This window comes from Ranitomeya imitator, chromosome 1 (genome assembly GCF_032444005.1).
Source record: "Ranitomeya imitator isolate aRanImi1 chromosome 1, aRanImi1.pri, whole genome shotgun sequence".
Taxonomy (NCBI): domain Eukaryota; kingdom Metazoa; phylum Chordata; class Amphibia; order Anura; family Dendrobatidae; genus Ranitomeya; species Ranitomeya imitator.
In genome coordinates, this window is record NC_091282.1 from 244787570 (window position 1) to 244811251 (window position 23682).

The 23682-nt window shown below is 42.4% G+C and overlaps 1 protein-coding gene across 2 annotated transcripts in view; it reads left to right on the forward strand.

Annotated features, from left to right (window-relative positions):
- The window catches only part of CUX2 (cut like homeobox 2), a 739268-nt gene that overhangs the window by 642907 nt on the left and 72679 nt on the right, over positions 1 to 23682 (forward strand). For both annotated transcript variants that reach the window (XM_069754866.1, XM_069754872.1), the window contains 3 exons: positions 7952 to 8000; positions 9027 to 9143; positions 16832 to 17023. In XM_069754866.1, coding sequence (XP_069610967.1) covers positions 7952 to 8000; positions 9027 to 9143; positions 16832 to 17023 — 358 coding nt within the window. The remainder of the gene's footprint in view (positions 1 to 7951; positions 8001 to 9026; positions 9144 to 16831; positions 17024 to 23682) is intronic.

Consider the following 23682-nt stretch of genomic DNA (forward strand, 5'->3'; position numbering starts at 1 on the left):
ACCTCGGACTGCGAACGCACCTAGTTTCTTACCATCTATACTTGGTGCGTTCCGCCAGTCCTTAACAATAGGCTCCCCAAAGTCACTTCAAATATGAGGTGGTCCCTTAAAAAAAGTTTCTAAATTTTGTTGTCAAATTGAGAAATCAATGATCAACTTTTAATCCTTCTAACTTCCTGACAAAAAAAAATGTTTCAAAAATTATGTTGATGTAAAGTAGACATGTGGTAAATGTTATTTATTAACAATTGTCTGTGGTATATTAAGAGCATAAAGATTCTAAGTTTGAAAATTGAGAAATTTTAAAAAGGTTGACAAAATTCTGATATTTTCACAGATAAAATAAAAAAACGACAATATAAATTTACCATGAAGTGCAATGTGTCTCAGAAAAAGAGGGATTTGTTGAAGCGTTCCAGAGTTATTACTGTAAAATGTGTCCTGATCACGAAGGTGAAAACAGGCTCGCGGGTGAAGGGTTGATGATGTGTAGGTCAGTAGACTGTGATGTCCACACCAGCACCTTTGCTTTCTTCTACTGCTGCTGCTGCTGCAGGGCTGCTTTAGCATTTTTGTTTTGCATATTATCTTTTTAAAAAGACCTAGCACCCCCATACATAGCTGCACTGCTATTCAATACAAATTCTTCACCAGTATTTTCTGAGTAGATTTTTCTAACTTCACGCAACCCCTGATGAAAATGTGGTCTTATCACTGAAAAAAAAAATTTTTTTAATTTTTTGAAAAAATGTTACCTGTCCAATATTTTTAAATGAACGTATAGTGCATTGTAAAAATGGTACACGGTACATATTTCATACACATTTTACAAATCTCTCCTGGGGAATGTAAATGTAGAAGTGCAACTGTACATGTTTATAAAGCTGGCCATTTTTGATGTGGCATTTCATCATCTACTGAACTATTTCCATCTTCTTAAGTTTCTTATGTTCTGCTCTTCTGTACAAGTAACAGTTATGCCATATCAACCATTACTAGTCATCTGATTTGCGCCTTTCACTGTATTAGTTGAATAAATGTAATTGATGTTAATCACACTCTCAATTTCAAGTGTAAAATGATAACAAAGAGATAAGTGGACAGTACTCGCTTCCAAAAAAACAATCCCTGGGCTTTGAAGTGGGGAATCCTGTAAGATCAGACTGCAAGGAGGAATTGGCTGGTGTCCCGGGCTCTGTGTTCAGGAACCTGGCAGCTGTTTGTATCTGAATGGAATTCTGACATAGCGAATGATTCAGTCTGTTCTGCCATGAGAAGAGGCCAGAGCAAGGGTCAGCTGGATCCACATTAGTCCTAATAATGTTTGATAGATTGGCCCTTCAGTACTGTTAGACATTACAAGAATACAATTTTAGAATATTGTCCGGTCTTCTCTATGTGACTGCAGACTTCTGATTCTTTTACAGCGTGTGGTGCTCACACTGGATACACCGGTATCGCCAATGATAGCAGGCAGTCATGTGACTGCAAGTATGCGATTCGTCTACTTCCCTCTCACCAGCAATACCACTGAATCCTGACAGTTGTGCAACATATGCTGTAAAGACTCCGAAGTCTGCAGTCACATAGAGTCACAGCAGAATTTTATCAGAAGACTGGACAACACCTTTAAACTATTGAATGGATGATTTGTTGGCATATGCACCAAAATCCAGTTGGTCTTTACACACTCAGTTTTTTTGTAGAACCGAAGTTTCAATAGTTTTATGGCAAAAGCAAAGTACCTTAGCTGTATAATAAAACTGGTAATACAAAATCAAATAGAATATGAACTCTGAAAAAGTTTACTAAGTATGGGTATGTGCACCATACCTGTAGACCCTGGTGTACCTGCACCGATTTTGAAGCAAGCAGAAGACACTTCAGGAAAATGCTGGCAATGTTTTTCCTGAAGTGTCTTTTCTGATGTTTCATTGGCTGTCCTTTGTGATGGCTTTGCTGCAGAAGTTTTTGTAGCATCATTAGGCTATGTGCACACGTTGTGGATTTAGATGCGGATCCAGTGTTTTTGGACGCGCAAAATTGCCTCAAATCCGCAGTGTTGTGCACAAGCAATGTTAGAAAATGGGAAATTGAGAAAGTTTGTGCACATGCTGTGGAAAAAAATGTGCGGATTTGCAGCGTTTTATTTTCTGCAGCATGTCAATTCTTTTTGCGGATCTGCAGCGTATCTGCACCCTTTGACTTTCATTGTGTCAGGCCAATCTGCATCAAACCCGCGGTTTTGCTGCGGATGTGCGCGTGTTGGCGGAGACTGTGTGTGTGGAGAAGATGTGCGTGTCTGTGTGCGGGTGTTTGTTTGGGTCTGCGGGGATGTGAAGGGCTGTGTGTGTGTGCCGGGCTGTGTGTGTCTGTGTGTGTGTGGGTCTGCGGGGCTGTATGTGTGTGTGTGTGTTTCTGGCGCAGAAAATTGCATAGGAGCCCATGTCATTTTAAAAAATTTTTTAAAATAAATTAAACAGATATTGCGTTTAAGGCCGGGGTCACACTTGTGAGAAACTCGCACGAGTTTCTCGCATCAATACCCGGCACTGCGGGTACCGGAGTGTGCGGCTGCATGTATTTCTATGTAACTGAATGCTACTAAATATTGGGTTTGGTATCATCTATTTATCTATCTATAGATATATCTATATCTATAGATAGATATATCTATAGATAGAGAATATATAGATCTATAGATAGATAGGTCGATAGATAGATAATGGATAGATAGATTGATAGATAGATCTATAGATCTATCTATTATTTATCTATATATCTATCTACCTACCTATCTACTATCCATCTATCTAGAAAAAGAAAACAAAAAGCAGCACAAGAAGAAAGCAAAGGTCCACATCCTGGACTGAAACGTCGCACATGGGCCAATAAATTACACATATTTTTTCTATTGGAGTGCTGCCTTAGTTTTTCTGGGTAATATCTATCTATCTATCTATCTATCTATCTATCTATCTATCTATCTTTCTGTTTGTGTAAACATGATTCATCAATGGAGTATGTAAATGAAGATGTTGGACAAGAAATAACATCACAATTCTTTTTTTTTTTTTGTTCAATAATTGATCTTCATTTAGCTTTCAAAAACGCATACAAATCCGCATGAAAAAAATGCATGACAATCCGCATCAAAAACGCATCAAGTCCATGTGGATTTTTACCTGCGTTTTCTGCCAAGAGATGCAGAATCTGCGCAGAAAATTACACAGGCAAATCTGCAATGTGTTCACAAGCCACCAGAATAGTGGACAGGTCACGTCTTTTAGCAGCTTCACAGCTTTCAAAGCCTGAAGTGGTTAAAAGAACTTACAAAAGATGGAATGGAACATATGTACAGCAGGACGGTTTAACATTGCTGTGCAATTCATTCTTTCTGGCTTTTTTTTAGTGCTTTTGCTGATTTCAAGCAAAATAAGGCTGTGTGCACACGTTGCGGTTTTTTCGCGTTTTTTCCCGATAAAAACGCTATAAAACCGCAAAAAAATGCATACAATAAGCATCCCATCATTTAGAATTAATTCTGCATGTTTTGTGCACATGATGCGGTTTTTTCCGCGAAGTAAAAAACGCATCGCGGTAAAAACCGCAGCATGTTCATTAATTTTGCGTTTTCTTTGCGGATTTCCCACTCCAAAATGCATTGGGAAGTGTCCGGAAAAAAACGCGTCAAAACCGCAGTAAAAACGCGTCAAAATCGCGGCAAAAACGCATGCGGTTTTCTTGCGGATTTCTTGCAGAAAATGTCCGGAATTCTCAGGAATTTTCTGCGAGAAATCCTGAACGTGTGCACATAGCCTTAGTCTGAAAAAGATGTGTGCACGTAGTCTAAGAAGGAATGGGAAAATTCAAAGAGGTACCATAATTTGGAGTTAGCAATTATCTGGATCACCTCTTGCATAAGCTTGGACCGCCAATGGTCAAAAGAACACAAACTCACGCTGACACTAGCCAGCTCCGTCCTAATATATCTTCTTGCCTGCTAATGATCCAGTCAGCTTGCATTAGGTAATTGTCAGATTGTGGGACTACACATATTGCAGTGCTGAGCTGATTACCTAATTTTGTTGCCAGAATCTCGAACTGCAAGGTCACATAACAGTTGCTTATTTCTGATGATACAGAGACAATCTCAGACTTAGTTTTGTAAAAGCATCAGCTTTTATGGTTGGCCTCTTGAGGCCAAAATAGCTGATGATGAGCAATGATTTGATATGAAACTACAGCAAATGCTAATTAACTGTAAAATATCTCAAGGACACAACGGTCTGGAAATGTTTATATATGTTTATACAGAGCAAACTTTGGCCAAGCGACCTATCTATATACCCGCATATCTAATATATATACATATTTATATATATATATATATATATACACATACATAAGTGCTAGCAGTGGAATGAAGACACTGAAGACTAGTAATGCTACCTGGCGTCTCTTGTATTGACAGTGTGGGACAGCTTTGGGAAGCAAATAGGCCAGGAGATATTCATTCCAGGGGTCTCCAACAAGTGGCCCCCAAAGCAATCTTTTGCAGCCCACAGCTAGCGCCGAACAAGGCCATGTAGCAGAGGGGCAGGTATTCCAACAATCATTCCCAAGAATGAGCTAGGGAAGGTTGGTCGGATTTCCAATATGAATACGGTTAATTTTGGCTCCTGTCACGGGGCTACCGCGACAGAGAGGTTCCAGAGAACCGAATAATAGCCAACTACTTAAGGTGTAACCACATCTGGTACCCCTATAAGGTTCTCTAATAGAAAGTATATATGAAGCCAGGAGAAACCTACTAAATCTAAAACATAACCTTTAATGGCAACCTTCTAAAAACAATTTCCATGGACCGAACAGTGATAAAGTGCATATATAGTGCTCCAAAACAACAGTGCTCAATAAAAAAATGGTTTGATCTCACCAAATAAGTCGTTTTTCTCACGGGAGCGTCCTGATGTATAATTAGGGGGAAGGGAAACAAATAGTAACTATGCTACCCAGTCGTGCCCCTGTGTTGCTCCCGCCCTGACAAGGGCAGTCCCCAAGTCAGGCTAAATTGTTGTACCCACCACAACCAAGTCAACTTCCCTACGCGTTTCCTCTCCCATAGGGGAGATTCATCAGGGGAACGAAAAAAGCGGGGGTATAGATATGATGGAATATTCTATTTAGAAAGATAGAGCCCCAGCATTGGCAGGTAGCTCCTATGTGTCCAGTGCACCTGGCTTTGGGTGTGGACTATGATGGGGACTGCCCTTGTCAGGGCGGGAGCAACACAGGGGCACGACTGGGTAGCATAGTTACTATTTGTTTCCCTTCCCCCTAAGAATACATCAGGACGCTCCCGTGAGAAAAACGACTTATTTGGTGAGATCAAACCATTTTTTTATTGAGCACTGTTGTTTTGGAGCACTATATATGCACTTTATCACTGTTCGGTCCATGGAAATTGTTTTTAGAAGGTTGCCATTAAAGGTTTTGTTTTAGATTTAGTAGGTTTCTCCTGGCTTCATATATGAGGTTCCAGAAAACCGCAGTGCTCTGGGCCTCGTTCACACACAGTGAATAGAAGCTCTTCTTCTGTATTCTGACCTGGCTGCTTTGTGCCAGCAGTGCAGGAGTTAACCTTGTTGCTGAGTTGCTGAGAGCTGGGTCTCTCAACTGAAGTGGATTTTGTAATCTCCTCCACTATATAGACCCAGCCTTGACTACAGCTATTGTCAGTGATCAGTTCTGCTGCCTGGCTTGAGAGTGAAGGAACGTGGTATTAGGAGCTTGGAGGTTTATTTACAGGGATTGGTGTCTGCTGTTTTGGTTGCATGTTAAACCTGTTTTCCTTCCTAGTTTTTTCCTTCTCTGTGTTACCTCTGTGGTTGTGTGAGCATTTAGTGAGTTTGAGACTTTTAGTTACCTTGTCTGTATACCCTGTTAATTGTTGTATTTATACACTGGAACAGTCCACCTCCCTTGGGGGGAGAGAGGGGCACTGATAGGGTCTGCACAGGAGACAGGGATGCGCTGGTGGTTCAGGCCTCCTAACCATCATAGGTACCCCTGAGATAAGGGAAAGCCAGGACCCATTATAGTGGCAGGGACAGGTGCAGTATGCCGTCCTGCCCCTTTATCGCCGTTAACGGCATGACAGCTCCCCTTTGACACTTGACGGTAGCCATATTCAACTGAATACAGTGCCGACTCCTTCACAGAGGAGCAGACATGGCTAATCAGAACATACATACTCAGTGACACATTTGGGGCTTATATAACAATGACTTTGGTTCATGTGCACCTGTCACTGGTTGTCATCAGCTACTATTTGAGCTGTAAAACATCCAATACCGTAGAGATTCGCCAAATAAAATGTCTGTTTACCATACAGGCAGGAGCTGAGGACCTGTAACCCTGTGAGCATGACTTATATCTAACAGATATCCCAGCCAATTCCTAAAGCGTTAGTAAAAGCTGTGAACGGCAGGCCTCTTGAACACTGTGCCCTTGTATACAACACACAGGAGCAGCTGCTGCTTTGGGAAGACGAAAGCAATGAATTTTTATTAAAATAACGTCTTGACTTCATTAAATGTACATTTGCTGGTTGTTATTTTAATTGGTGTGGTGCCATCCATTTTTATGAGTTTGGAACGTCTTTTGCGCCCCTTTGGCTCCATCCAGTAGTGCAAGCTGCCAAATCTCGCAGCTGCTGGTGCGGTTTGCCAGTCTTACTAACACACGGCAACACATTTCCTCTTCATATTATGCAACACTGGGAGGACGCTTAATCTTATTACACCAAAGCAGATGTTCTTTGATAATTTGATAGACCTCCCTTACCTAGATATGTTGTAAATAATTCTCTCTTTGATGGTGATTGAGAGAAATTCATGAGCACAATATGAGCCTTAATCTAGGTTGTCACAGTTTAACGTCTGGCTGCCAAGGCATAAAGTATTATTGTCTATTACTCCGCTGCTGTGAGAACTGGAAGCAGAACTCATTTCACAGGTTCATGATTAGGTTTAATTATTGGCTTTTTTCTTATTTAATGTGCTGTAACTGCTCATACATAGAAATCTTCTATTTGATCTTATCAAAAAGGTATAGCCCTTCAATTTGATGGAGTATGAGCCTACATTACTGCATTCTGCAGATGGCTAATACATCTGATAACGTATTTCCTGCTGGCAATTAAAAAAATTGTAAATTGAATTTGCATCTTTAAAAAAAAAGGTCAAACTTTAGTGCTGATTACACTGCAGTACTCCCCAAGTTGTCCTGCAGGATCTCTGGGACCATTTTATAGTGCAGCATAATGCAGGTGACTGGGGTCATATTGTGACTCCTAGAATTTCACAAGCACGACAAGCATGTCTCAAAAAGTTGGGTCTATTGCGACTTGTAGCCTAGATCTCACAGGGCGGCCCTATTCACATGCATTACTCTGTGATGTAGCAGCGGCAGATAGCGATCCTGGTCTGCATGACGTGCGTCGCGGCCAAAGTCACCATGTAGCTCCAGTCTAAGACTTAAGGCTACATGGTGATCTTGAAACTGCTGTGTCAGATTGCCTCATTACATATAAAGAATTCCTACTTTTTAATTGCGACTTGACTTGCGGCAACTACAACACCTAAGGTAAAAACGCCAGGAAAAATCTCTAAAAACAGTACAAAAACTCCAGATATCTTATATGTAGAATTTACAGTACTTTTCTGTAAAGTAATAACTGGATAAGAAACACCAATGAAAATGCCATGAAAAAAAATCACAGCAAAACACTGTGAATTAATATTTAGGCTATGTCTTTTAGTCAACCCAAAATTGGCATGGTTTTGTTCAGGCGGCTTGTGTTGTCATATAAAACCTCTTTTGCCTAGCTGTTTATGGTTTATGGTATGCTGTATATATAATTATATATATGTTAACCTTTCTTTAGGGCTGATGAAGTGGGCATGATAATGACCAATCTTGAAAAAGCTCATCTGGTAAGTACTCTACCAACATTATTGTTTTCAATCATTTTGTACATCTCATGTGTTATTAAAGGTATATTCTCACGTTTAAAAGTTATCCCTTATCTATGGCATAGGGGATAACTTCCGAATTGTTGGAACCCTCACCGATACTGAGATTGGAGCGGTGATCGATCGTAGGCACTGTTGCTCTATTCATTCTTAATGGGATCACTGGAGACAGCAAAGTATAAGCACTCACCTGTGTATGTGTATTGTGCATAGTCTCATCCGAATGTGATTGCTTCTGCAGAAAGCATATGACCTTCTTTACCCCATTCAAATAAATCGGACAGGAGCTTCTGTAAGAAATCTGCTGTGAGAGAATGCAGCCGAACAGTTTTTCATAGTTATGCATATGATTTTATTAGTAGCAATATCCATGCTTTAAAGGAACGAGTGCATGAAATCAGCTGACATATGCAATTGGAGAAATGAGTAAAACATGAAAACCTGATAGTTCATAATAAAATACAGTAAAAAAAAACTTTAAAGAGTAGTGTAGCGTGCAGTTCCTCATCATTAGTGTAAAAGCAGTACCAATGTTCTTATTACCAGCTTTACCAAAGCTACACACACATGCAATTTCTGTCCTAGGTATATACAGGGAGTATCACTCTACCTTGTGTAATGCCCATCAGTTTCATCTTGCCCTTGTTATGGAGTGTTATGCCTTCTCTTTTGGGTATTTCCAGGGCATTTTCTACTTATTGGGACATTCAACTTTCTTTCTGTTAAGATCGGTGGGAATTATTTTTTTTGCGGCCTAGTGAAAGGAGAGGTGGGACATTTACCATCTCATATAGCCCAAATTGACCAAGTACATATTCTTACAAATCCATGTTGTTTTAGACAGGATTAGGATCTGAACCATTATTTAATAGAATCAAGGCACATCCCACAAGAATGGTCTCCTGTGTGACATAATTTAACATTTTAATTATCTCCAAAAGTCTGACTTGTATGATGGCTGCTATCTATTTTCCCTTTCTTTTACAGAGAGCGGAAGCTGCTCAGAGGGAGGTTGAGAGTCTCAGGGAGCAGTTATCATCTGTAAATAATTCCATTAGACTGACCCGTTGTTCTCCGCAAGGATCTACTGGTCTAAATTCTTCCGTGAGTCTTTGTTGGGGGAGGTCTGTTACCTAATATCTATACGTACAGACCTTCAAACAGATATGAGATACGGCGGGTGGTTATGTCCAACTAAATTTCTTGAGTATATAGCGTCTTGGAATAAAATATAACTTTTAACGAAATAAATGTAAAATACAGAATATATAAAGTGCAAGGTGCCAGGACAAACAAGACAAAATATGTGGAACACGCGAGAAAATATGGTCTATACAAGAAAGACCTGGGGGACCCTGAGTCCTCTATCAAACATCTCAGAATTACTGGTATTCTTCAACAAACATGTCCTCACAGTGAGTATGCAGATATCCGCCTGTTGTACTCATCAGAGGAAGGTAAGGATGCCCAAAAGCATCATGTGCTTACCCATAATCTTCACAAACACAGGGACCACACTCAATGCTGCAGGCTAAGTAAGACCAGAACCAAGTGTGACCACTCCTGTATCTAACCTAAATTATTGCAGCAGTCCCTATTTTTGTACACCAAGTGGAGCAGCGCAGCTATTGCAATAGTTAGTTTAACACGCAATCAAACCTGCCAGACACAAAAATAGCCTCTAATTTATGGTAAAACCAGTAATACTCATAGGTTATCACCCCCAGTATTCATGTTAGGGCTATAGTCAAAGCATGACAAAGGCAAACAAAAGGGAGGTCTTACTAGTTTTGTAGGGCGGCATATGCTTTATGAACTCGCCTCCCCCATAGTCATCCAGTAATCAACACTCCTCATTAAACTCATATAGGCTATGGATGATTGCGACAATTGGCAAAAAGCAAAGTGGAAAGGTCTCACCCTATACATAGGACGATAAGCATTAGTCAGATATACAGTTGTGCTCAAAAGTATACATACCCTGGCAGAATTTTTGCTTTCTTGGCCTTTTTTCAGAGAATATGAATGATAACACCAAAACTTTTTCTCCACTCATGGTTAGTGGTTGGGAGAAGCCATTTATTGTCAGACTATTGTGTTTTCTCTTTTAAAATCATAATGACAACCCAAAACATCTAAATGACCCTGATCAAAAGTTCACATACCCCATTTCTTAATACTGTGTATTGCCCCCTCTAACACCAGCTTGAAGTCTTTTATGGTAGTTGAGGATGAGGTTCTTTATTTTCTCAGATGGTAAAAAGATTTAAAAAGAGAAAACACAGTTGTTCCAAACAGATGCTATAAGGCGTCAAGACACTTGTTCATACAAGCAGCACGAAGAGTGGGAACTTTCTTCACACCAATCTCCCTTTTCTTTTTAAATCACATAGATTTTAGTGAAGCATATGACACGCCAGTAACACAGTCTGACACAATTTCCAGACAGGTACGATGAATACAAGACCTATTAATACATTTTCATTTTACTAAACATCACCCTTACCCCCTAACCAACCCCCCCCCCCAATCTTTTGCCCGATATCCAATAAAACCATCTGACCTCACCTCTTGAAAGATGGTACCAATCATTACAAAAGCACACCTGTACATGTAGAAGTCCCCCTAGAAGCAACGAAACGACACCCATTCTACTCTGCAATAACTGAGCAGATGCCACACCTGGGTAATCCATCCGCCCCACACATTTTAAAATTTTGTATTCTGACCTCTCGATGTATATATTCCTTTCCATGAGCTCAATAAAAAAAATTTATTTATAAATTCCTTTTTTCCTGATGGTCTTTCATCCAACCAATATATCGCAATAAGCTTCCTCGCAGCATACAACAATCTTGCAATAGTCAAACTTCCACACTCATCCATAGCAATATCATCCATACAGCCCAGAAGGCAAGTAAGCGGGTTATGCACCACATTTACTCCTGCCACCTTCTGGATCAAATTAAGCACCTTTACCCAAAAGGGTTGGAGGCGAGCACAGGAGCACATCATATGTAGCAAATCTACATCCTCCTCACTGCACCTTGGGCATTTTGGGTCACCTCTTAGTCCTGTCCTCTACTCCCTATAGACCAGGTATAGCTGTGACACCCTGTTAGCCTCACTTAGGAAAACCCTGGAGATGTATTGAAATATAGACTCCCACTGGGACTCCGAGTATTATGCAATATGTAGAGGAGCTGAGGCATAAGTATAAGTTTTGATCAAATTAACTCTACCTGCGACCGACAGAAATCGCTTCTTCCAGGCCCCAATCTTCTGCTGGAACTTCCCAAGCAAAGGAGTCAGGTTTAGCTGCACATAGTCCTCTATTTTGCCCGGAACCGTGATGCCCAGATATTTAAACTCATGTACCACCCTCAAGGGGATCCCAGGTCCAAGTGTCAGAGGAGCCGCCACATCCATGGGCAACAACACAGACTTATCCCAATTAATAGATAAACCGGAAAGAGCCCCAAATTTAGTAATACTGTTCTAAACGGCCCCCAGAGACTCCTGCGCATCTTCCAAGAACAATAACACGTCGTCCGCGTACAGGGCTATCTTTTCTTCATAATTTCCATACCAATCTCCCTTTTTCAAATAGGGATGACCAAAGGTTATACAGTACATTGACACTCAGAATACAGTATATTGACACTCAGATCTTCTTATATGTCAGAAGTCAAACTGTGAATTATTTTGGAAGGTGTTGGATATATGGAAAATGCAAAGATGTGTAAAATAATTTTAGTAATTCTTCCTATGTACATTTCAACTGTATGTCTACTCACTTGTTCCTAAGTATTTGATGCTGATTTCATACTGAATTTTTACAAGCCTAGTTCTGTTGGACTCCGGTGACATATTGCATGTGAATGGCCAGCCTAACCCTTCAGTTGTAATTTTTTGGGGGGATTTAAATTAACTGCGAAAAGCACAAATGGCAATTATTTTGGTTTCCTGATACCACCGCTCTTGTGTGTCATAGTCTACAGTGAGATCATTTAGATGGGCAGTGATTGGTTAATACAATCACATGACATTTTGCCACTATAGAGCAAACAACATGTACCAGCAATGCAGTGACTGAGTAAACTTCACCCTTTGTACTGTATTGATACATTGTGGTTGTAATGCGACTTCTGATGCAAAATGGCAACCAAAAAGCCGCCCTTTAGTAAAGGCACTGTGTTTTTACTGCAGCCTTTGAAAATCAAGACAAAAAATATAATGCAACTGCAACATGTGAACAAAGTTCATCTGCTCTTTGTTAAATTTTTAGCAGATCTGAGGTGGTTTATCCAATATAACCCATCCTACTAGATGAACCTATTAGTTTCTACTTGTGCACACTGTGTATGAGCCTTAAATAGCAACTTTAGCGTTTTGTTTTGTTTATTTCAGCACTGTAGTGGCGCTACTAATCTAAGTTCCCTGCCCCTAGTCTTATACTTTCCAGCTTCCATCTTCATCTTTTATCAGTGCCACTCCGGTTGGTCTTCAGCAGTTTGTGACCTGCTGAATTGCTCCAGTGTTTGCCAGGCAATCCGGAAGTTAAAACTCAATGAATTTTATTGCTTATTTTAAATTTTTGTGAAAATTCCAAAACTGAAAAGTGGGGCGTGCAATATTATTCGGACCCTTTAACTTAATACTTTGTTGCGCCACCTTTTGCTGCGATTACAGCTGCAAGTCGCTTGGGGTATGTCTCTATTAGTTTTATACATCGAGAGACTCAATTTCTTGCCCATTCTTCCTTGGCAAACAGCTCGAGCTCATTGAGGTTTGATGGAGATCGTTTGTGAACAGCAGTTTTCAGCTCTTTCCACAGATTCTCGATTGGATTGAGGTCTGGACTTTGACTTGACCATTCTAACACCTGGATACATTTATTTGTGAACCATTCCATTGTAGATTTTGCTTTATATTTGGGATCATTGTCTTGTTGGAAGACAAATCTCCGACCCAGTCTCAGGTCTTTTGCAGACTCCAACAGGTTTTCTTCAAGAATGGTCCTGCATTTGGCCTCATCCATCTTTCCATCAATTTTAACCATCTTCCCTGTCCCTGCAGAAGAAAAGCAGGCCCAAACCATGATGCTGCCACAACCATGTTTGACAGTGGGGATGGTGTGTTCAGGGTGATGAGCTGTGTAAAAGTTCGATTTTGGTTTCATCTGACCACAGCACCTTCTTCCTGCATGTTTGGTGTGTCTCCCAGGTGGCTTGTTGCAAACTTGAAACAACACTTTTTATGGATATCTTTGAGAAATTGCTTTCTTCTTGCCACTCTTCTATAAAGGCCAGATTTGTGCAGTGTACGACTGATTGTTGTCCTATGGACAGACTGTCCCACCTCAGCTATAGATCTCTGCAGTTCATCCAGAGTGATCATGGGCCTCTTGGCTGCATCTCTGATCAGTCTTCTCCTTGCTTGGGATGAAAGTTTAGAGGGACGGCCGGGTCTTGGAAGATTTGCAGTGGTATGATACTCCTTCCATTTCAATATGATCGCTTGCACAGTGCTCCTTGGGATGTTTAAAGTTTTGGAAATCATCGTATATCCAAATCCGGCTTTAAACGTCTCCACAACAGTATCACGGACCTGCCTGTTGTGTTCCTTAGTCTTCATGATGCTCTCTGTGCTTCAAATAGAACCCTGAGACTATCACAGAGCAGGTGCATTTATACAGAGACTTGATTGCACACAGGTGGATTATATTTATCATCATTAGGCATTTAGGACAACATTGGATCATTCAGAGATCCACAATGAACGTCTGGAGTGAGTTTGCTGCACTGAAAGTAAAGGGGCTGAATAATATTGCACGGCCCACTTTTCAGTTTTTGAATTTCCACAAAAATTTTTAAATCTACTATATAAAGCTGAATGTGTGTATGTGTGTGTGTGTGTATGTGTGTGTGTATGTCCGGGATTGGCATCTGCACCGTCGCAGCTACAGCCACAAAATTTGGCACAGTCACACGTCTGGACCCCGAGAGCGTCATAGGCTATATTGTGAGGCAAAATTTTAACCCTGCGCGTTCCAATTCACTAAACAATTTTGCCCCTATCTACATAATGGGGAAAAAAGTGAAAGGAAAAGTGTTGGAAGCGTCGCAGCTACAGCAACAAAATTTTGCAGTCACACATCTGGACCCTGAGAGCGTCATAGGCTACGTTGTGAGGTGAAATTTTAACCCTGCGCTTTCCAATTCACCAAACAATTTTGCCCCTATCTACATAATGGGGAAAAAGTGAAATGAAAAGTGTTGGAGCCGTCGCAGCTACAGCCACAAAATTTTGCACAGTCACACGTCTGGACCCTGAGAGCGTCATAGGCTATGTTGTGAGGTGAAATTTTAACTCCGCGCTTTCCAATTCACCAAACTATTTTTCCCCTATCTACATAATGGGGAAAAGTGAAAGGAAAAGTGTTGGAGGCAAATTGACAGCTGCCAGATGTGAACAAGGGGGACTTAAAGAATGAGAGCGATGGCGCCAAAGAGTATATACCGATCAGTTGCTAAGGTGGGGCCCTGACATGAGATACTCACCACACATGGGGATATGAACACACACACAAAATGCGCCACACACTACCACGTGCTTGAACACATATACCACCCTCAGCACACATTTCACCACACATACACCAACCTCACCACATAAAAGTCGAAACACAAAAGTCGCCGCTCAAAACTCGCCACGCGCAAAACTCGCCACATGCAAAAACTAGGCTCACGCAAAACTCGCCACAAGTGCAAAACTCACCTCATGGAAAACTCGCCACACGCAAAACTTGCACACGCAGAAAAATTGCCACATGCACAAAATTTGCAACACATGCAAAAGTTGCCTCACACAAAACTTGCACATACTCAAAAGGCACCAGACATAAAACTCACCACGCGCAATACTCGCCATGCGCAAAACTTGCTGCACACAACTTGCTACACTAACCTGTTACATGCAACTCGACACACAAAAAGTTGCTACACGCATGTTGCCACACAAAACTCATCTCACAAAAGTCGCTACATGCATGTCGCCACACACAACTCAACACACACAACTTGACAAACGAAACTCGCCCTAAAACACACACAAGTCTGGTATTAGCCTTCAAAAATAAAAATCTGATTAATAAGCAGACAAACTACAAGAGCAACAAATGTACCATATAGGAAATACAGCAGCTGTCAGTCACATGACCTGTCTTTTATGTGTATGTGTGAGCTAATATATACTGCCAGGGGGAGGGCTTCCTGTTGGCTGGGGATTTATCAGGCTGCCAATTTATCTTACAAATACTGAGGTAAAAATACTGAGCAAATAACGTGTTAACGAGGTCTAATACAGGAGATCACACAGGTATATACTATATACAGGGGAGATGACACACAGATATATACTATATACAGGAGGAGATGACATACAGGTATATACTATATATAGAAGGAGATGACATACAGGTATATACTATATATAGGAGGAGATGACATACAGGTATATACTATATATAGGAGGAGATGACATACAGGTATATACTATATATAGGAGGAGATGACATACAGGTATATACTATATACAGGGGAGATGACACACAGCAGGTATATACTATATACAGGGGAGATGACATACAGGTATATACTATATACAGGAGATGACATACAGGTGTATACTATATATAAGGGAGATGACAAACATGTATATACTGAGGTGAAAATGAGAGGTGGGAGGTGAAAATGAAAAGGTGTGAGTGCAAAATGAGAGGAGTGAGGGAAAATAGTGTAGTGACCGGAAAATGACAGATGTGAGGTCGAAATGACAAGTGTTAGGGGGGAATGAGAGGAGTGAGGGAGAAAATGAGAGGTGTGAGGGAGAAAATGAGAGATGTGGGTGGGAAAATGAGAGGCGTGATGGGAAAATAAGAGAAGTGACATGCTATAACTAACCACAGATATTTACTATGCCCAGGCAACGCCGGGCTCTTCAGCTAGTAAGCAATAAATTTCGTTCAACTTCACAATTGTGTTCCACTTGTTGATTCTTTACCAAAAATTTACATTTGGTATCTTTATGTTTATAGCATGATATGTGGGAAGAAGTTGAAAAGTTCCATGGAGCCGAATACTTTCGCAAGGCACTGTAGGGACTACCTCTTCAGTTATTCTCCTGGATACAGCAACTGGGAGACAGAGAATCCACTTTTTTGAGAAAGCTTCAGGTCTCAGAATTGGCATCTCCCTGACACTTATGGCATGTCCCATGGATATGCAATAAATGTTTAGATTAATAATAAGCCCTTTTGCAGGGACAGACAGTGTACCTATGCCAGAAAAGTAGATTAGCTTTTTCCAGTCCAACAGCTCATCATAATGCACAATTCCACCTGCTTTAGAGGTGGTAGTAGGACCTTTATACTGTGGCTGCCCAGATGGCATTATTTATATGTCCTCCTCTGCCATAATGATAAAAGAAGACATGGTTGCGTCTGCTGACCAGTCTGTAAAATTACTTGCTCTTTTGTTGAAACCTACTTGTAAGAGTATATATTGCCTTTGCCACCTTTTCTGTTTTGCTCAGCAAGTATCTCTGCTTAGAGAAAATAACATTACTCTTAATTTCCAAAGTAACTCAAGTAGGCATGTTCTTGTTTCCATTTCTCCTGGGAAGTTAATGGGATTATACATGTACCTAATGGTATCTGAAGGTTGTGTTAATTGTCTCTATTAGTCAAACGATCATAACAGGTCTTTTTTCTTTTTTTTTCTTGTTTTCAGGACAAATGTGGCTTTTCAATATGTTCTGAGTCTCATTTAGAATCGGCTTTAACTTCTAAAGACAGAGAAATTTTAAGACTCCTTAAAGATATTCAGCATCTCCAGAACGCTATACAAGAATTGGAAGAGTCATCATCTAATCAAATAGCTGAACTAGAACAACAACTTCTAATCAAAACGGAGGCCATAGAGGTGCAAACATACTTTAACCCCTTCAGAGCCAAGTCTGATTTAGCGTACTTTTTTTTTCATTTTTATTTTTCATTCTTGCAGGAGCTTTTTTTTTATTTTGAATTTTTTTCATCGACATTGTTTTTTGCAGTGGCTCTCTTTTGGGGTACATGTAACTTAATATCTAGCTTTTATTAACTCTGTATGGGAAGAAATGAGAAGAAAAAAAATCTGTTGTAGTTTTTGTTGTTTTAACCCCTTAACGACCGCCGATACTCCTTTTAACCCCTTCCCGACCCATGACGCCACGTAGGCGTCATGAAAGTCGGTGCCATTCCGACCCATGACGCCTATGCGGCGTCATGGAAAGATCGCGTCCCTGCAGACCGGGTGAAAGGGTTAACTCCCATTTCACCCGATCTGCAGGGACAGGGGGAGTGGTAGTTTAGCCCAGGGGGGGTGGCTTCACCCCCTCGTGGCTACGATCGCTCTGATTGGCTGTTGAAAGTGAAACTGCCAATCAGAGCGATTTGTAATATTTCACCCATTATAACGGGTGAAATATTACAATCCAGCCATGGCCGATGCTGAAATATCATCGGCCATGGCTGGAAATACTAGTGTGCCCCCACCCCACCCCTCCGATCGCCCCCCCACCCCCCCGATCTGGCCGGTACACTGCTCCGGCTCCCCTCCGTCCAGTGCTCCGCTCCCCCCCGTGCTCGTGCCCGCTCCCCCCGTGCTCCAATCACCCCCCCGTGCTCCAATCACCCCCCCTGCACTCCGATCCACCCCCCCCCGTGCTCCGTTCCACCCCCCCGTGCTCCGTTCCAGCCCCCCCGTGCTCCGTTCCACGCCCCCCGCGCTCCGTTCCACCCCTCCCGCGCTCCGATTCCCCCCCCCCGTGCTCCGATCCCCCCCCCCCGTGGTCCCCCCCCACCCTATCATACTTACCGATCCAGCCGTGGTCCCGTCCGTCTTCTCCCGGGCGCCGCCATCTTCCAAAATGGCGGGCGCATGCGCAGTGCGCCCGCCGAATCTGCCGGCCGGCAGATTCGTTCCAAAGTGCATTTTGATCACTGAGATATAATCTATCTCAGTGATCAAAATAAAAAAAATAATAAATAACCCCCCCCCCTTTGTCACCCCCATAGGTAGGGACAATAAAAAAATAAAGAATTTTTTTTTTTCCACTGTTAGAATAGGGTTAGGGTTAGGGGTAGGGTTAGGGGTAGGGGTAGGGTTAGGGGTAGGGTTAGGGGTAGGGTTAGGGGTAGGGTTAGGGGTAGGGGTAGGGTTAGGGGTAGGGTTAGGGGTAGGGTTAGGGTTAGGGCTAGGGTTAGGGCTAGGGTTAGGGTTAGGAATGTGCACACGTATTCTGGTCCTCTGCGGATTTTTCCGCTGCGGATTTGATAAATCCGCAGTGCTAAACCGCTGCGGATTTATGGCGGATTTACCGCGTTTTTTTCTGCGCATTTCACTGCGGTTTTACAATTGCGATTTTCTATTGGAGCAGTTGTAAAACCGCTGCGGAATCCGCACAAAGAAGTGACATGCTGCGGAATGTAAACCGCTGCGTTTCCGTGCAGTTTTTCCGCAGCATGTGTACAGCGATTTTTGTTTCCCATAGGTTTACATTGAACTGTAAACTCATGGGAAACTGCTGCGGATCCGCAGCGTTTTCCGCAGCGTGTGCACATACCTTTAGAATTAGGCTATGTGCACACGGTGCGGATTTGGCTGCGGATTCGCAGCAGTGTTCCATCAGGTTTACAGTACCATGTAAACATATGAAAAACCAAATCCGCTGTGCCCATGGTGCAGAAAATACCACGCGGAAACGCTGCGTTGTATTTTCCGCAGCATGTCAATTCTTTGTGCGGATTCCGCAGCGTTTTACACCTGTTCCTCAATAGGAATCCGCAGGTGAAATCCGCACAAAAAACACTGGAAATCCGCGGAAAATCCGCAGGTAAAACACAGTGCCTTTTACCCGCAGATTTTTCAAAAATGGTGCGGAAATATCTCACACGAATCCGCAACGTGGGCACATAGCCTGAGGCCATGTTCACACAGTGCGTTTTTTACCGCGGAACCGCGGCGGTTTTGCCGCTGCGGTTCCGCAGCTGTTTTCCATGCAGGGTACAGTACACTGTACCCTATGGAAAACAGGACACACTGTGCACATGGTCCGGAAATTGTTAAAAAAAAGACGCGCTGAATAGCTCCCGGAAAAAAGAAGGAGCATGTCAATTCTTTTTCCGGAGCCGCAGCGGTTCTGCACCCATAGACCTCCATTGTGAGGTCCAAACCGCAGTAAAACCCGCAGATCAAAAATATATCTGCGGGTTTTACTGCGATTTGATGTGCAGAACCGCTGCAGCAGGAAGTGCGGGGAGCGGGCGGAAGTGCGTGGGCGGAGTGTGGCTGCCCCCCCCGTGTTCCGATCCCGCCCCCCCGTGCTCCGATGCCCCCCCCCAGTGCTCCGATGCCCCCCCCCAGTGCTCTGATGCCCCCCCCGTGCCCTAATCTCCCCCCCTTATACTCACCCGGCGTCCCGGTGTCCGTCCGGCCGTCTTCTCCCTGGGCGCCGCCATCTTGCAAAATGGCGGGCGCATGCGCAGTGCGCCCGCCGAATCTGCCGGCCGGCAGATTCGTTCCAAAGTGCATTTTGATCACTGAGATATAACCTATCTCAGTGATCAAAATAAAAAAATAGTAAATGACACCCCCCCCCCTTTGTCACCCCCATAGGTAGGGACAATAAAAAAAATAAAGAATTTTTTTTTTTTTTTTTTCACTAAGGTTAGAATAGGGGTAGGGGTAGGGTTAGGGGTAGGGTTAGGGTTAGGGTTAGGGGTAGGGTTAGGGGTAGGGTTAGGGGTAGGGTTAGGGGTAGGGTTAGGGTTAGGGGTAGGGTTAGGGGTAGGGTTAGGGTTAGGGGTAGGGTTAGGGGTAGGGTTAGGGTTAGGGGTAGGGTTAGGGGTAGGGTTAGGGTATTTTCAGCCATTTTAACCCTAAAAAAATTCCTAGAAAACACACAGACTCTGGCTAGAAAACTGCATCAAAAAAACGCATCAAAAAACGCATCAAAAAACGCATCAAAAACGGACCAAAAAAGGACCAAAAAAAGGACCTGCGTTTTCTGCCAAGAGCTGCAGTTTTTTAAAAAACAGTCAGGAAAAAAAAAGGATGGAAATCCTGAACGTGTGAACATACCCTTAGGGTTAGGGTTGGAATTAGGGTTGTGGTTAGGGTTAGGGGTGTGTTGGGGTTAGTGTTGTGGTTAGGGGTGTGTTGGGGTTAGGGTTGTGATTAGGATTATGGCTACAGTTGGGATTAGGGTTAGGGGTGTGTTGGGGTTAGTGTTGGAGGTAGAATTGAGGGGTTACCACTGTTTAGGCACATCAGGGGTCTCCAAACGCAACATGGCGCCACCATTGATTCCAGCCAATCTCGTATTCAAAAAGTCAAATGGTGCTCCCTCACTTCCGAGCCCTGACGTGTGCCCAAACAGTGGTTTACCCCCACATATGGGGTACCAGCATACTCAGGACAAACTGCGCAACAATTACTGGGGTCCAATTTCTCCTGTTACCCTTGTGAATCTAAAAAAATGCTTGCTAAAACATAATTTTTGAGGAAAGAAAAATGATTTTTTATTTTCACGGCTCTGCGTTGTAAACGTCTGTGAAGCACTTGGGGGTTCAAAGTGCTCACCACATATCTAGATAAGTTCCTTGGGGGGTCTAGTTTCTAAAATGGGGTCACTTGTGGGGGGTTTCTACTGTTTAGGCACACCAGGGGCTCTGCAAACGCAACGTGACACCCGCAGACCATTCCATCAAAGTCTGCATTTCAAAAGTCACTACTTCCCTTCTGAGCCCCGACGTGTGCCCAAACAGTGGTTTACCCCCACATATGGGGTATCAGCGTACTCAGGAGAAACTGGACAACAACTTTTGGGGTCCAATTTCTCCTGTAACCCTTGGGAAAATAAAAAATTCTGGGCTAAATAATTATTTTTGAGGAAAGAAAACGTATTTATTATTTTCACGGCTCTGCATTATAAACTTCTATGAAGCACTTGGGGGTTCAAAGTGCTCACCACACATCTAGATAAGTTCCTTTCAGGGTCTAGTTTCCAAAATGGGGTCACTTGTGGGGGGTTTCTACTGTTTAGGCACATCAGTGGCTCTGCAAACGCAACGTGACGCCCGCAGAGCATTCCATCAAAGTCTGCATTTCAAAACGTCACTACTTCAATTCCAAGCCCCGGCATGTGCCCAAACAGTAGTTTACCCCCACATATGGGGTATCACCGTACTCAGGAGAAACTGGACAACAAATATTGGGGTCAAATTTCTCCTGTTACCCTTGGGAAAATTAAAAAATTCTGGGCTAAATAATTATTTTTGAGGAAAGAAAACGTATTTATTATTTTCACGGCTCTGCATTATAAACTTCTATGAAGCACTTGGGGGTTCAAAGTGCTCACCACACATCTAGATAAGTTCCTTTGGGGGTCTAGTTTCCAAAATGGGGTCACTTGTGGGGGGTTTCTACTGTTAAGCCACATCAGGGGCTCTGCAAACGCAACGTGACGCCCACAGAGCATTCCATCAAAGTCTGCATTTCAAAACGTCACTACTTCACTTCCGAGCCCCGGCATGTGCCCAAACAGTGATTTACCCCCACATATGGGGTATCAGCGTACTCAGGAGAAACTGGACAACAACTTTTGGGGTCAAATTTCTCCTGTTACCCTTGGGAAAATAAAAAATTGCAGGCTAAAAGATCATTTTTGAGAAAATAATTTTTTTTTTTTTTTTCATGGCTCTGCGTTATAAACTTCTGTGAAGCACTTGGGGGTTCAAAGTCCTCACCACACATCTAGATTAGTTCCTTTGGGGGTCTAGTTTCTAAAATGGTGTCATTTCTGGGGGATCTCCAATGTTTAGGCACACAGGGGCTCTCCAAACGTGACATGGTGTCCGCTAATGATTGGAGCTAATTTTCCATTTAAAAAGCCAAATGGCGTGCCATCCCTTCCGAGCCCTGCCGTGCGCCCAAACAGTGGTTTACCCCCACATATGGGGTATCAGCGTACTCAGGACAAACTGGACAACAATATTTGGGGTCCAATTTCTCCTATTATCCTTGGCAAAATAGGAAATTCCAGGCTAAAAAATCATTTTTGAGGAAAGAAAAATTATTTTTTATTTTCATGGCTCTGCGTTATAAACTTCTGTGAAGCACCTGGGGGTTTAAAGTGCTCAATATGCATCTAGATAAGTTCCTTGGGGGGTCTAGTTTCCAAAATGGGGTCACTTGTGGGGGAGCTCCAATGTTTAGGCACACAGGGGCTCTCCAAACGCGACATGGTGTCCGCTAACAATTGGAGCTAATTTTCCATTCAAAAAGTCAAATGGCACGCCTTCTCTTCCGAGCCCTGCCGAGTGCCCAAACAGTGGTTTACCCCCACATATGAGGTATCGGCGTACTCGGGAGAAATTGCCCAACAAATTTTATGATCCATTTTATCCTACTGCCCATGTGAAAATGAGAAAATTGAGGCGAAAAGAATTTTTTTGTGAAAAAAAATTACTTTTTCATTTTTACAGATCAATTTGTGAAGCACCTGAGGGTTTAAAGTGCTCACTAGGCATCTAAATTAGTTCCTTGGGGGGTCTAGTTTCCAAAATGGGGTCACTTGTGGGGGAGCGCCAATGTTTAGGCACACAGGAGCTCTCCAAACGCGACATGGTGTCCGCTAACGATGGAAATAATTTTTCATTCAAAAAGTCAAATGGCGCTCCTTCCCTTCCGAGCCTTACCATGTGCCCAAACAGTGGTTTACCTCCACATGTGAGGTATTGGTGTACTCAGGAGAAATTGCCCAACACATTTTAGGATCCATTTTATCCTATTGCCCATGTGAAAATTAAAAAATTGAGGCTAAAAGAATTTTTTTGTGAAAAAAAAGTACTTTTTCATTTTTACGGATCAATTTGTGAAGCACCTGGGGGTTCAAAGTGCTCACTATGCATCTAGATAAGTTCCTTGGGGCGTCTAGTTTCCAAAATGGGGTCACTTGTGGGGGAGCTCCAATTTTTAGGCACACGGGGGCTCTCCAAACGTGACATGGTGTCCGCTAAAGAGTGGAGCCAATTTTTGATTCAAAAAGTCAAATGGCGCTCCTTCCCTTCCAAGCCCTGCCGTGCGCCAAAACAGTGGTTTACCCCCACATATGAGGTATCAGCGTACTCAGGACAAATTGGACAACAACGTTCGTGGTTCAGTTTCTCCTTTTACCATTGGGAAAATAAAAAAATTGTTGCTAAAAGATAATTTTTGTGACTAAAAAGTTAAATGTTCATTTTTTCCTTCCATGTTGCTTCTGCTGCTGTGAAGCACCTGAAGGGTTAATAAACTTCTTGAATGTGGTTTTGAGTACCTTGAGGGGTGCAGTTTTTAGAATGGTGTCACTTTTGGGTATTTTCAGCCATATAGACCCCTCAAACTGACTTCAAATGTGAGGTGGTCCCTAAAAAAAATGGTTTTGTAAATTTCGTTGTAAAAATGACAAATCGCTGGTCGAATTTTAACCCTTATAACTTCGTAACAAAAAAAAATTTTGTTTCCAAAATTGTGCTGATGTAAAGTAAACATGTGGGAAA